Source organism: Acinonyx jubatus, chromosome C1 (assembly GCF_027475565.1).
Source record: "Acinonyx jubatus isolate Ajub_Pintada_27869175 chromosome C1, VMU_Ajub_asm_v1.0, whole genome shotgun sequence".
Taxonomy (NCBI): domain Eukaryota; kingdom Metazoa; phylum Chordata; class Mammalia; order Carnivora; family Felidae; genus Acinonyx; species Acinonyx jubatus.
The window spans coordinates 91,773,466-91,788,247 of record NC_069381.1 but is presented as its reverse complement, the minus strand read 5'-3'; the positions used below and the strand labels follow the sequence as shown (position 1 = coordinate 91,788,247).

Sequence of the window (14,782 nt, the reverse complement as noted above, 5' to 3'; positions counted from 1 at the left end):
ATGCCTTTGGAAATTACAATGACTGGAAACACTTGGAAGAAAACTTTTGCCCTGTATATACACATAAGGAGAGTAGGGAACCAGAGTGTATTGTCACCAATGTTCCGGAGACTGTTACGGTTATTTTAACCCTGTTACTAAATACACGGTAGGATGCCTGGCTGGCGCAAGTCGGTAGAGCATGGGACTCTTGATCTCAGAGTTGAGTGTAGAGATTACTTTTTAAATATGATAATCATGAGATTCATTTCATGTTCACCAGTTATCAAATCCTGATAGAAAATGCCACCGAAAAATCCTATCGTAATTTCTATTTATTTAAATCTAACAAACTTACTGAGTACTTACTTCCTATGTGCCAAGTAATAATGTATCAGGCATTGGGAATAGAGCTGTGAAAACAGTATGGTCTGTGCTCCCATGAAGCTTCTCGTGGGGAGAACTAGACCACAGCATTCCCTTTAATTCTGTGTAGGTTCATGCACAAAGTGTGCCGCTTTAGGGAGAGGTGAGAGTTGTGTCTCCGAATCATGGGTATTGTTTAAGGGAAAATAGATCTTAGCATATCTCCCATAGCCTCAGCTTACACTATTTTCCTCCTTACTGCCCAGGCAGTGTTACTTGTACCTTATACAACTGGTGAGGCAGTAAGTTTAATACCCTCTATAGCTCAAACTTCAGAATTCTTAAAAGGATTTCAGCATTCTTGAAAGAGATGGAACTTTGTGGGGTTTTTTTTTTTTGTAGAACTTTAAAACTTTCTACAACACTTCTTGTGTTCAGTTTAAACAGAACCAGAAATAATCTCACTAGGAAAAGCAATAGTTTTGTGATGTGTAACTTTTCTGTTCATCTTTCTGCTATAGAATGTATCTTGGAGGAAAGTACAGTTTTGAGATAAGTAATCTATATATTTTAGTCCTACAAGTAAGGTAAGATCTTCTGTGCAGTATTTCACAAGGGAGATAAAGTGCAACCTCTGTATTTAGTGCCTGTGTCAGACAAAAGTAAAATACCAGAACAGTTTATTCACTCAAAACACTTCCTCAGTGCCATATGCAAAATGCCATGTCCCCAGAAGCTGGTAGAGTTAGAGAAAGGAAATATATATTTTGTAAGCATATGGTAACTAAAAGCAATACATTCAAAAGTGAAGGTGCACATAATTACAATTTACTACTTAGTTTAAAAGTGGATTTAGTAATTTCTCCAGGAGATGGCACTGTTGAGTTGGCTTTTTTCCTTTCAGGGCTGTAAGACAATAGACCATTCATCTTTGTGTCACCCAAACAAAGAAATATTCCTCTATAGCCCCTCTTCTTCCCCAGCTAATCACATGCTGCTGGAACTGACTGTCTTGTGATCTACTCCATAGTTGGCATAGATTAAAAAATAATCTGTATTTTAAAAAATAATCTGACACATGGTAATTAACAGAAAGGAACAAATTGTACACCGGTTTTCATGGAGCTTTGTCATTTCAGCAGCTGAGAACTTGGAAGACTATTCTAGTGATTTCACCACCCTGTTCAGATGCCATTCAAAAATTATTTTTCACTTCTCAGGTCTTATCATGGTTGTTGGGGAAAAAAATGTAAATTTGTAAATCTTTTTGCTTGCAAATTAACATGAATAGGATTTTAATGTAAACATTGGGTTGGGTGCATTGCACCATTTTGCTCTACAGTGAATATTATATTCTCATTTGGGTTTACGTCCAGTTTATAGTTAAAAGTAGTTTTTAGTGGCTTTATCTGGGTGTAACATTTTGCAGACTTTGTATCTATTTGCTACATTTTCTCCTGAACAATTTCTGGCATTCTGAAGGGACGGAGCCAGTAAAGATTAAAAACTGGTTTTACCTGCGCTGCATGTTCTAAAAGTTAAGTGTGCAGTTTCTTCAATAAAGGAAACAGCATGGGCGTTTTATTGATTAAAGGCAGGGTGCTGATTTAGGGGGCATTATACACTGAAAACCAAACTTGTGCAATGCACTCACCGCAGGGTTAGGGCACTTCGGTAAAGACAACATGCACCTATGAAATGATTATCTAAAAGTAAGCACTGGGTAATTCTCTTGCCCCTTTTACCTGCCCCTGATTCTATGCTACTTTGTAACTCTGGGGGAACCAATGAGCAATTCTACCTTTGGCCTAACTCCCTGCAGAAGAAGAAAGTGAGTGAGACCATACATGGTGGAGGACTCTTCTTGCATGAGTCACGGATGTCCTGATGTCTATCTGCCTCCGTAGGACTAGCCCACACAATTCACATTTACCTCTTTTGGCAGTAAGAAGGCTGCTACATTAGACAATGAGTGCTCCAGTACGCGAGGGAAACCTGAAGCACCGGTTCATGACGAAGCCCCCTTTTTCCAGCTGAGCGAGTTCAGGGATTCCCTTAAGAGATTTTCCAGGCGCTGCCGCAATGAAAGGAATTTTAGGGGTGTCTGTGGGGAAGACGGGGGAATAACCTAGTCCCCAACCTGGGGTTCCAGAGTGGGTCCGGGCGCCAAGAGCGGGGGGCTACGCGGGAGGGGCGGGGGAAGCTCCTACGCTAACTCTGGAAGTCCGGCCCCGGAGACGCCGGGCGATGGGGGGGGATGACCTCAGCCGTCTCTGCCACGTTCCAGCCAATCAGTCCCGCATCTTGGCATCCGAATCCAGGACCCCCGAAGCCGGAGGCGACGCGAGCCAATGAGGAGTGGGCCGGGAAAGAAGGACAGGCGGCCAGCCTATGGGGGCGGAGAGGCCCGGCTGCGCGTATCCAAGGAGCGCCGGGCTCCGGCTCGGGGGTGTGGCGCGGCGCCGGCGGGGGTGGGCGGGCGCGCCGGGCGGCAGGTGTCGGCGGCGTCGGCATTCGGCGGCGATGGAGCGGCCCCGGGGAGCTGCGGACGGCCTCTCGCGCTGGCCCCACGGCCTCGGCCTCCACCTCCTCCTCCTCCTGCAGCTGCTGCCGCCGGCGACCCTCGGCCAGGACCGGCTGGACGCGCCGCCGCCGCCCGCTGCGCCGCTGTCGCGCTGGACCGGCCCCGTCGGGGTGAGCTGGGGGCTGCGCGCGGCCGCGCCCGGGGGCCCGGTTCCCCGCGGCGGCCGTTGGCGCCGCAGCGCGCTCGACGAGGATGAGGACTGCGGCCGGGTCCGGGACTTCGTCGCCAAGCTGGCCAACAACACGCACCAGGTGAGCGGGCGCCGGGCCCGGTTGCCGCCCGGACTGCGAGGTGCCGCCTCCGGGCCCCCGGCGGCCGCCTGCCCCGCCCGCGCAGCCCGCCCCTCTTTTTCCGTCCGCGCGCCTCGCGTCTCCGCCGTGGAGACCCGGGCCGCTCGCCTGGCCGCGGCCCCGAAACTGCGGCGGGCGGAGTCCGGCCCGGGAGCGGCCCGCGGGGCTGTGTTTCGTCACAGGGGAGGCAGCCTTCGACTTTCACGGCATTCTTTTTTTTTTTTTTTTTAAGTTGTCAAAATCTCTTGTGCGTCGCTGTTTTTGCCTCTGTGTAAATAATTAGGATCCAGTAGCGCTATAACCCACTAGGCAACTGGAGGAATAATTACCTCTTAAGTGCTTGGAGAAGTTGGGCTGCGCAGAAGCAAAGGTGTGTCCTCGCTGGGTCAGTACTTTCAGGGTGGGTAGGCGGGTGTTCAGAAATCCCACGGCAGTTCCTAGGTTACTGTGTGTATTTTAATAGGCAAAGGAACAAGCTTGGAAGTAAGATCACAGTATATATGTGATCTCTCTTACGCCTTCACATTTGACCTTCTATCCTGGCTTTGGACTCTGACCAGGATGTCTTCATCTTGTTGTTAACAAGATTTCCAACAGTTAGGACGCACGTTGCAGATACTCTCCTTTGCGCTAGGTCCTAGTCAACAACTTTAGAAATTGTAGCATTTCTGGCCCTGGGGACAAGCCCCTCAACCTTTGCACGCTACTGGCCTGACAAAGCCCATTGTTAAGAAGGTCCTGGCTCCTTGCTGCAGTGCAACATGGGCATCTTCCTCTTGTTTTTCTAGAACTAACAGTTTAATTGTTGTTACCCATATATGCACAATGTATTCTCAATTTAATATGTTCTTTGTTATAGCTCTTGCTCTTTCAAAGAGAGTTGCATGGGGGGACAGAGATGAGTGGCTAACTGCACTTGTCCATGTATAGCCACGTTCCCTGTCAGCCAGATCTCAGTCTCCCCCTGAACTATCATTCTCCCTCTGCCTGGACTATACTTGTTACCTGTGCAGAATTCTCAGATCTGCACTCCCCCCTCCCCCTAGGGCAACTGCAGTCAGGGCACAAGCAGTCAGGGGTAGCCGGGTAGCCCCACGTAAGGCATTCCAGGCAGGAGCTGTGGAAAGGTGGTGAAACTAGTGCTGACGGGTGGGATGCAGATTGGGTGGAGTGAGTACCGGGAAGACTTCCTGTTTGTGGAGGAAGAAATAATGTTGTAGACTTCCATCTCACGGTAGGGTGTTGAGAAAGGCCTTGCAGTACCGAAGCTAAACTTACAACAGGACCACTTCCTTCCTGGAGTCAGCTGGACACAGCATTCTTACTCTATATTTGATTCTTCTCTTGCTGGTTGACCTACCTAATTTAGGACCTGCTGCTCCTCCTGGATTTATTCCTGCAGAACCTTCCTTGATTGGCTTGACTTGATATGTCATTTGTAAACTATTGATTTTTAAAGCTAGAGGTTGAAAAAACTGGCTCAGGGGATTCTTAGGCCAAATCTACTCAAGAGCAGGTCTTAAAATCTGGTTCTTTAAGGTCCATATGAAAAGAAACTTCCCTCTGTTTCTCTCATTTTATTTAGCTACTGTTTCCAGTGTTTTGTTTTGTTTTTTAGCTTTTTTTCTTAGTCTTTCAGTGACCTAATTTTAAATAGCTCTTTTTGCACTTGTTCATCGTCCATGATCTGTCCTTCAGAGATCCCATCCTATTTATAACATGTATATGTGGCCAGAGTGAAGCTGTTGTTAATATTCTTCACCTTAGACATGGTTGAGTAAAGCAGGTCTTAGAGGTCCACTTCCTTTTTTTTTTTTAAATTTTAATGTTTATTTGAGAGAGAGAGAGAAGCACGAGTGGAGGAGGGGCAGAGAGAGGGAGACACAGGATCCGAAGCAGGCTCCAGGCTCTGAGCTGTCTGCACAGAGCCCTACGCAGGGCTCGAACTCACGAACCATGAGATCATGACCTGAGCCAAAGTCATGGCTTAACCGATTGAGCCACCCAGGTGCCCCAGAGATTCACCTCCTTAACAGGAATTGTTACATAGTGGTTTGTTCTGGTTTTCGCTTCTCTGTTTTTAGAAGTCATAATAAATCTTCCTGAACTATATTGAAGAGATCTAGTATTTGGGGATCTAGTATTTTATCTAGTATTTTATCTCACACTATAATAGTGTGAGATAAAAGTATCAGCAGGACAAAACAACTTTTTTTTATCAGGGATATTGTATACTTTTGTACAGCTGGGAAAGTGCCATTTAGAGTAGTTTTTCATAAGATGACAGGATTCACTTCCCAAGGAAAATCAGAAGTTCTTGGTTCTCTTCTTATTTGCTAAAATGTGCTGTTCGTGTTAGACCACATTAATCCGTACAGTCAGTATATGAGAATGCCCTAAAAATGTTCAAGGTGTGCTGAATGATACCAGGAAAAGATAATTCAGACTGGACAATGAAAAGCCTCAGAAGGGTTTAGCAGATCTCCTGGACCTATGGTTTGTTTGGCTTATGAGAATATGTTGGTGTTTCATCTTCCTTAAAAAGCAAGGTAGTTCTAAACCATGATAGCACTTTTCTGTTCTGGTTTAGGAGACCTGTGCCCTAATGACCTGAAACTCGGGCTCAATAAATACCCTTTTTGCCTCTAACCCAAAACTGTTTTCACACCACCCTTTTTACTGATTCTTTCCTTTAAGTGCTTGGAATGCTCATGACATGTATAACCTTTGTACATGAGAGAAATTGAGCAAGCATAGATTTTATTAATGTTGGTTGCTAAGTTGGATTGCTTCAAAACATTCCTCCTATAAGTAGCCCTTTGAGGTTAGGCATGAAAACTGTCTTAAAGAAACAGATGAAATGCCTTGGCCGGAGTTACGGTGGTTGCTGACATAATTTCCTTCTCATTCCTGGGTTCAGACCATTTGATAATTTCCTTAAAACTTTCAAAAGTTATGATTAAAAGCCAGAAAACTGCTGCTCCTTCTCTGTCCTCCCTCTGCTGCTGTCATTAACTACTTCTTTACACATAACTTCCCAACTTCTACCCCAACATCAAAGCATCTGGTTTCTTAAGTAAACAGGCCCTGTGGAGAGACTGTGTTGTGTGTATGTCAGCTCTGAGAAGAATGTGTGTGTGTGCTTGCTGGTGCTGGCAAGGCTGAGTCCAGGCTGACAGGACTGAATGTGCCTGTTGGAGGTTCAAGGAGCTGCCACTTCTAGCCTGTCGTGGATCTTTGTAACACCCAGAAATCTGAAGGTCAGTGCCTTTAGCTCCCCTGCAACTTTCTAAGTGCCTCACTTATTCCAACATTCAACCTCTCTTCATACTACCTTCCCCGGCATTCCCAGCCACACCCTCGAGTTAATCTTCTCTTGAGTCCTGTTCCACCCATTTGTTTGGGGGTCAAAGAATAGGAATTCTGCAGGATTTCCTTCTTGGTCCTGGTTGAGCAGAATGAGCAAAATCCTCATGGGATTCTACTCCCATGCAGTATACTAATCAGAACTTTAACCCCTAATGGCTGTTAACATGCCGTATGCATTGGGGATTTCAGTTACAAGTATCAGCAGATTCGATGAAGTATACTTATCTGGGGAAAGGTTAGTTAGTCCTCATCTGAAGGTTGGCTGGGGTGAGGGTAGACAGCTACCCAGGCAGGACAAGTGGCTGAGAGGGAATGCAGCGTGACAATTAGGTAAGTTCTCTGCTGACTCAAATATTTGGCTCTGTGCCTAGTGATTTTTAATTAGAAATCTGAGTCTCTTGTCTGTTTGTGGAAATAATTGGGAGAAGGCTCATGTTCTGGTCAATTTCTAATGGTTATTTTCTTTCTGTAATGATAATAATAATAGGCTCTCCATCCTGCTGTTTTGATCTGATCTTTCGTGTCAGGTTCACGGAGGCTATTAGCAGCTTCTTCTGCACTCTGCCGATTTCTAATCGGCTCCTGCCAGCAAGCATTGGATTCTCAATGGGTGACTGCAGAGACTGTGCTCCCCAACTTTGTCCTACTTGGCCTGTTATCCTTGTGTGATCATCACATCAGGGCAATGCTTAACACTGAGTGGTAGTGGTCGGTAGGAGTAATGTCTGCTCCTCTCCCTCCCTTTCTGTGCACCCCGACCCCTCAAGTTCTGTCTCTACAGAAAGTGAACTGTGTTTTAAGACTGAAGAAATGACGTTCAAATGTTTTAGGTGATTAGAAGCTAATATTAGCGTACACAAAACTATCAAATTTAACATCTAATTTAAAAATACAGCTTTTTAAGGAAAAGGTGCTATGATAGTAGCTCCAAAAATATTTTGAAATAGATAGTGCATTTGTAAATTTCCAAAAAATTTTTCAGTTGCCTTCTTATCCTTTTGTAACCAGTGTTTCTTTTGCATCTTTTACTCTTTTTTAAAAATTTGGTGAAAATTGATTGGGGTGCCTGGGTGGCTCAGTCGAGTAGGCATCCAACTCTTGGTTTTGGCTCAGGTCATGATCTCACAGTTTGTGGGTTTGAGCCCCAGGTTGGGCTCTGTGCTGGCAGTGCAGAGCCTGCTTGGGATTCTCTCTCTCCCTCTCTCTCTCTCTGCCCCTCCTCCACTTGCTCCCTCTTGTTTTCTCTCTCTCAAAATAAATAAACATTTTTTAAAGTTTGGTGAAAATTTGTTCTTTCCCATTGTCTAGGTAGCCATGTCACTGATCTTTATGTAAATGGGTTTGAGGAGTAAAATGGGCCTTGAGGAACATGCTAGTCAATTTTAGTCAGTTTTAGACAGGTTTTGTATTGTTGTTCTAATAGTGACTGTAATCAAAGCTGGGTTAGTAATATATATCTTTGAGCTAGCTAGGTCGAATGGATCTTCACGACAGACCCTTCAAATCTGTAGAGGTTTTTAAGTGAATGCTGGACATGTGGAGGGTTTTTTTTCTGTTGTTCTTTTTTTTTGTTTGTTTGTTTTTTAAAGATTGAGGCTATTTTCCCTACTCTACTCTCAACCCTAGTCTCAGGAAACCACAGTAAAAACAGAATCTTCCATTCAGAGCCTGTGGTGTTTTGCTGAGAAAGTTTTCTGTGACTGTAATTTATTTTCTGTTTTGCATTTCGCTTTCTAGCCCTCAATTCCTCATCTACAACATGAGAAATTTTGGATTAGATTTAAAATGTCTAAAAAAATTCTGATTCATATGGAAGAGGAGGAGGCCAGAGGTTGTGATCACAAATGTTTATTGCTTGATTCCAAATTTAGAAGCAAATTGCGGCTGATCTGCTTCACAGTTGAACTTGAACATAGCCTGGGATTTCACATCTGGGGGTAATTTGTTACCACCTCCAGAGCTTGCTTCACTGAAATACCAGTGTGGTTAAAGATAGCAGGAGTATTTTTTTCGTATAATTATGAAAGACCTTTGATTTGATTTGTTTATTTTTTGGGTAGTTCTTTATCATTCTTTGTTGCCTGAAGAATCTAATGCTAAGCAAATACTAACCAAAGCTTTTGGATAGTCCAAAAGCAAACCCAGTAAATATATAATAGTAAATTTGTTTTTTCTCCTTCCCTACAGTACTTTGCCAAAACTGGGGCTTTTTTTTTTTTTTTTTTTTTGTCCTGACTGCTTGTATTTGAAAACAGATGGCCAGGGGGCCTGGGTGGCTCAGTCAGTTAAGTGTCCTACTTTGGCTCAGGTCATGATCTCACGGTTTGTGAGGTCAAGCCCCATATTGGGCTGTCTGCTGTCAGCACAGAGCTCACTTCGTATCCTCTGTCCCCCCTCTCTCTGCCCCTCCCCTGCTCTCTCCCTCTCTCTTTCTCTTTCAAAAATAAATAAATTAATAAAAAAGATTGTCAGCTTACCATTAGTATACTCAGTCCTGTGCTAGTTAGAAATGTATGTGTGATTAATTGATTTGATTTTTTTCATCAGAAGAAATGTATGTTTTTTTCCCTTCTAGGGCTTGAGTACTATCTCTCTCTTATTTGCTTTTGTTAAAAGTTTTGTTCTTCCTGTATTACCTAAGAAACTAAGCTCTAATATTGTACTTAAGCCAATTTGTAAGTCTGTTCAACAGTAAGATCACCCTGAAGAATCAAGAGAATTGAACTGGGAAGAAAAATTTTGATGAACCTCATACTTCCCAGACAAGATGACTCAATCAAATGTCTATCTGGTACATACTATTTGTCAAAGGGATTCAAATTACAGATATGTTGTATACAAAATTCAAAAGAGAGATCTCAATACCCAGATTTGAGACCTTGTTCTGCTGCTTTATAGCTATGTGATTCATGGACAGTCACTTAACTTCTATGACCTTTATAAGTTTATAAACTAGATAAGCAGCTTTAGGATTATTTGGAGGGTCAAATATGAAGTTCTATCAAAATGTTTTGTTAAACGTATTATGTGGATGTCATTCATTTAAGTACTTACTAAACTGTATAGTGGAGTTCAGACCTGTGCATCATCACAGGTAAACATTAAAGATATCCTCATTGGTGCTACTTTAAGGGTTTAGGTGTTCAGAGATGGCTTGATGAGAGTTTGGAAGAATTTTTGAAGAAGGCTTGACCACTACAGTGCGGTGGTCTGGGAAGGCCTCCTAGATGAAGAGAGAATCAAGGTATGGAGGTGATTATTAAGGAGATCTGTAAAGGCATGATGGAGGGAAATCCAACATATGCTCAGGGAATGGTCAATGGAGAGATGAGGAGTATGTCTAAGCTTTCCAGAAGAACATATAGAAAAGTCAAAAAAGGTAGCTCTTGGGCAGGGATGAGAAGAGGAAAGAGAGGGGATGTCTGGGCAGGGAATTTTGTTTTGGGACTTACATCTTTTAGTGCTAGAGAGGGGGCTAGAGGTGGAGAAACCAGAGGTGGAAATGGGGAGCCAAGAAGAGTTATCCTTTTTAGAAGGTGACCATTGCTGTGGTCTTGAAGAATGCGCCCAACAGGAGAATGGAATAGAGGGCAGTGCAGACCACCTTTTATACTTGAAGTGCTGAAGGTTCTAAGGAACACTCCTGGACTCCTGGACCTTATTGGAGGAGGATGTAAGCCAAGGCATGAGAAACCCAGGAGCTATAAGACGAAGCCGAGGAACAGATTTCTCTGTTCTGAACATTTGTGAACAAGCATAAGGGTGAATTCTTGCTGATAATGTGCTAAACAGTTTGAATCATAGATTGTTAGGCTAATTAGCTGGTCATATCTCTTTTACTGATGAGGCTAAATTACTTGCATGTGGGCCAAGAACTGAGAGTAGAACACAGATGTCCCAACGTGGTGCTACATTTGGAAGTGTTTCATAGAGACATTTTAAATCAGTGCATTTGCTTTAGGGATAAGGCAAGGTTATAGACCCCTGATGTAAGTCATATAGTTATGAATTCTTCTCTGCTCCTTAAGGTCATTGTACCCTCAGCAGAACTCAATTAGCCTTTTTATTTTTTATTTTATATTTATTTTTGAGGACAGAGACAATGTGAGTGGGAGAGGGGCAGAGAGAGAAGCAGAGAGAGAATCCCAAGCCGGCTCCGCGCTTACGGCACAGAGCCCAACATGGGTCTTGAACTCACAAAACTGTGAGACAATGACCTGAGCCAAAACCAAGAGTTGGATACTTGACTAACTGAGCCACCCAGGCACCTGTCAGCCTTTTTAAACCTCAGTTTCCCATCATATAAAATGGAGCATTATCAGAGGCTTTGAAGAGAAAATGTTTTGAACACCTTGAAGTACCATATATGTGTTGTATATGTCATTTCTTAATAAGCCTGTTGATCTGTTCTTGAGGCCACAGGCCCAAATGTCAACCAAATGATCCTGATAAATACCAACTCCAGGGGAACACGTGCATAAGCGGAGATACATGAGATGAGGTGGTTTTATCACTTGGCAGGGTTGGGTGACAGGCTTGGGCGGGGGTGGCAAGAAGGAAAGTGAGTCAAGATTGGCAGAAATATGAGAAGCGTATGTGTTCTTTTTATAACCTTCATGATTACATCAAAATTTTAACTTGTTAATATGATCGACAGTTTTTTGAGGCAGTGGTTAGGAGGGAACATGATCTCAGGTCAGACCTGGCTGGATTCAAACATCAGTGGTGATCATGGGCATATTAATCTCAGTGAACCTTAGTCTTTTCGTCTATAAAATGGGTAGACTACTCTCTGTGTCTTAGGGTCATTGTGAAGAGAAAATGAGACATGGGATATAGTGTGTATTCATCCTTTATCATATCTTATGATGATTATTTCCACACAGCTTCTGATGCGTTCCAGTTAGATGCTCAAATATTTGGGTATGCACTTAACTTTTTTTTTTTCATAGCTGTAATATTCCTAAGAGAGTTATTATGGCTACTCACAGGAACCAAATCTGGATTAATAAATATGTACCACCTATGTCCTTGGACTTGGGATTTTAAGAAAAAGGGTATAAGGTGAGAGAGAGATTATTTGACCAAAGTGTCGTTCCTGAAGCTATGGAAGATGAAAGGGGGGAAATCATAATCCCACCATCATCAGCTACTGGCTCATTGGGTTCTATTAATTTCAAGTATATATAGCTATTTACTTATAGTTTTAAGGAATTCACAATTAGAACAAATAAGACTACTTATCATTTCTTAGCTACTTCTCTTTCATTAAGCTTTAGTTTATTAGAGTTAGCGTCCGTGGTTTCAAGCTGACAGCCCTGAAATGGCACCTTGCCTGTTTCACCCTCATTTGGTAACTGAGCAGCCACTGTTAGCTTTGCACTGTGCCATCTTCTGTGGACTTTTAAGAAATATTAACGAGATGTGATCAGTACTTCTCAGGAACTTTGCTGGGAAGCAGAGCAGACCAGAATGTCAATGGAATTATTTTTTATTATGTGCATATCTCTTTAGGCTAACATTTCACCACTTCCTGGCCTCTGTTAACCCTCTGTTCCAGTTAGTGCGACCTTTTCACCAGTCCCTTGAGCTCATCATGGGCTAGGCTGCTTCTCCATCTTTGTGCACATGGCTTTTCTTCCCATCTGAATGCCCTTCTAGCTCTAGGTGCTTTCTTCTGTTCTTTCCTACCACATTTAACTATGCCGTGTGATCTAGCACTTAACTGTAGTATTCTGTCTTGTATTCACTCTCATTTATTAAATTTCTTATTCCCCACATTATAAACTTCTTAAAGATAGGAGCGATACTTGCACGATTCTTTCACCACGTTTGCCTCATACAGTGCTGGGGGAGACTGCAGTGTGTGGTCTGGAGTCGGGAGTTTGAATCTTTGCTCTGCGGTTTACAAACTCTGTGACTCTGGACAAATGACTTAACCTCTTTGAACCCACTGCTTCATCTATAAAGTAGTAGTGCGTTATATATCATAAGCGCTCAGTTAAACTTCAGTGCCATTACTGGTTTTCTGTACTTAACAGTCGCTAATTGCCCGCCTTCCAAAACTTAGGCATCGGTCCTGGGAAGTGATGGTAAAACACAGCAGACAAGATCCCTCCTTTTATGAACCAGCAGGACAAAAATGAAAATTAAACAAATACATAATTATAAGTACAGTAACTACCCACAAGAACAAAAGTAACTTCAGGAGAATAACTGACAGAGGGCCTTTTACTCTGGGGGCATTAGGAAGGACTTACTGAGAAATTATTTAAATTGATACTTGAAAATGAATAGAATTTTATCAGGAGGAGTATCCCAGGCAGAGAGAACTATATGTTCAAAGGCTTCAGGCTGGAAAGAGCTTGGTATGCCCTAGGATCTGGAAGAAGGCCCGTGTGGTTGTAGCAGAGGCTGTGAGGGTTTAGCCCCCACCTGTACTGGGGAGTGGCTGGCAGCTGGGACCCATCCCTTATCACTGTCTTGTCTTCGAAGTGGGACTAGGATGTAAAAAGTAAATGCTAACTGTTTTGAAACTTAACTCATTTATTGGGCATAATCAGAATTGAATTAGCTCATGAAAGTGAATTTTTCAAAAACTAAGCCTATCCTTTTAAATGCTAGAGATTTTTTGTTTTTGTTTAATGGAAACTCTTATAAAATATTTCTCTGCCTTCTTAGTCAACAGTATGACCCTGGATCATTTAGGAAGAGATTAAATTATGCTATCCCACCACTCACATTATTTTATTTTGTTATTTTATTTATTTATTTTTTTAAAGCATTAGAGTTACTTTTATTTGTACCCCCCACAATACAAGTTCTCCAGGTACTAAGGATTATCAGTAAATGTCCCTTCAGTGGTTGACCACAAAAGGCTGAAGTTCTTCATAATATAGTACAAGTCATTTTTGATTCTCTCTCACATTCAATGTAGAATCTATCAGCAAATACTGTATTTTCTGATACCAGACACACTTTAAATCCATCTACTTCTCTCCATTTCCATTGGCTAGCACTCCATTTCAAGCCACTGTAATCTTTCACCCAGATTCATGCAATTGTCTCATTTGTATCCTCTTTTTCATTCTTGGTTCTCTAGTCTATTTGCTTTTTTTTTTTAATTTTATTTTTTTAAATTTATATCCAAGTTAGCATATAGTGCAACAATAATTTCAGGAGTAGATTCCTTAACACCCTTACCCATTTAGCCCATCCCCCCCTCCCAGAACCCCTCCAGTAACCCTCTGTTTGTTCTCCATATTTAAGAGTCTCCTATGTTTTGTCCCCCTCCCTGTTTTTATATTATTTTGCTTCCCTTCCCTTATGTTCACCTGTTTTATCTCTTAAACTCCTCACATGAGTGAAATCATATATTTGTCTTTCTCTGACTAATTTCACATAGCATAATACCCTCCAGTTCCATCCACGTAGTTGCAAATGGCAGGATTTCATTCTTTTTGATTGCTGAGTAATATTCCATTATATATATACCACATCTTCTTTATCCATTCATCCATCGATGGACATTTGGGCTCTTTCCATACTTTGGCTATTGTTGCTGCTATAAACATGGAGGTGCATGTGTCCCTTCGAAACAGCACACCTGTATCCCTTAGATAAATGCCTAGTAGTGTAATTGCTGGGTCGTAGGGTAGTTCTGTTTTTAGTTGCTTTTTTTTTTTTTTAATTTTAAAAAAATGTTTATTTATTTTTGAGAGAGAGAGAGAGACAGAGACAGAGCACAACCTGGAGAGGGCAGAGAGAAAGGGAGACACAGAATTCGAAGCAGGCTCCAGGATCCGAGCTGTCAGCACAGAGCCTGATGCGGGGCTCAAACCTACGGACTGGGAGATCATGACCTGAGCTGAAGTCAGATGCTCAACCAACTGAGCCACCCAAGTGCCCCTGTTTTTAGTTTTTTGAGGAACCTCCATACTGTTTCCCAGAGTGGCTGCGCCAGCTTGCATTCCCATATTTTGTTATTTTTTTAAAATGTTTACTTATTTATTTTGAGAGAGAGTGCACGAACAGGGGAGGGGCAGAGACAGAGAATCTCAAACAAGCTCCACACCATCAGCACAGAGCCGATGCAGGGCTTGAACCCACGAACCCGGAAATCATGACCTGAGCCGAAATCAAGTCGGACGCCTAACTGAGCCGCCCAGGTGCCCCACCACTCACATTATTTTAT

General features: G+C 42.8%; 1 protein-coding gene across 2 annotated transcripts in view; it reads left to right on the top strand.

The window, feature by feature from the left end:
• The first annotated feature begins 2,813 nt into the window (after positions 1 to 2,813).
• SORT1 (sortilin 1) overlaps positions 2,814 to 14,782 on the top strand; it is a 67,133-nt gene continuing 55,164 nt past the window's right edge. Inside the window, exon 1 of one of the 2 annotated variants that reach the window (XM_027058415.2) lies at positions 2,814 to 3,180. In XM_027058415.2, the coding sequence (XP_026914216.1) occupies positions 2,869 to 3,180 (312 nt within the window). In that variant the 5' untranslated portion in view covers positions 2,814 to 2,868. The remainder of the gene's footprint in view (positions 3,181 to 14,782) is intronic. The other variant, XM_027058414.2, reaches the window with a different exon arrangement.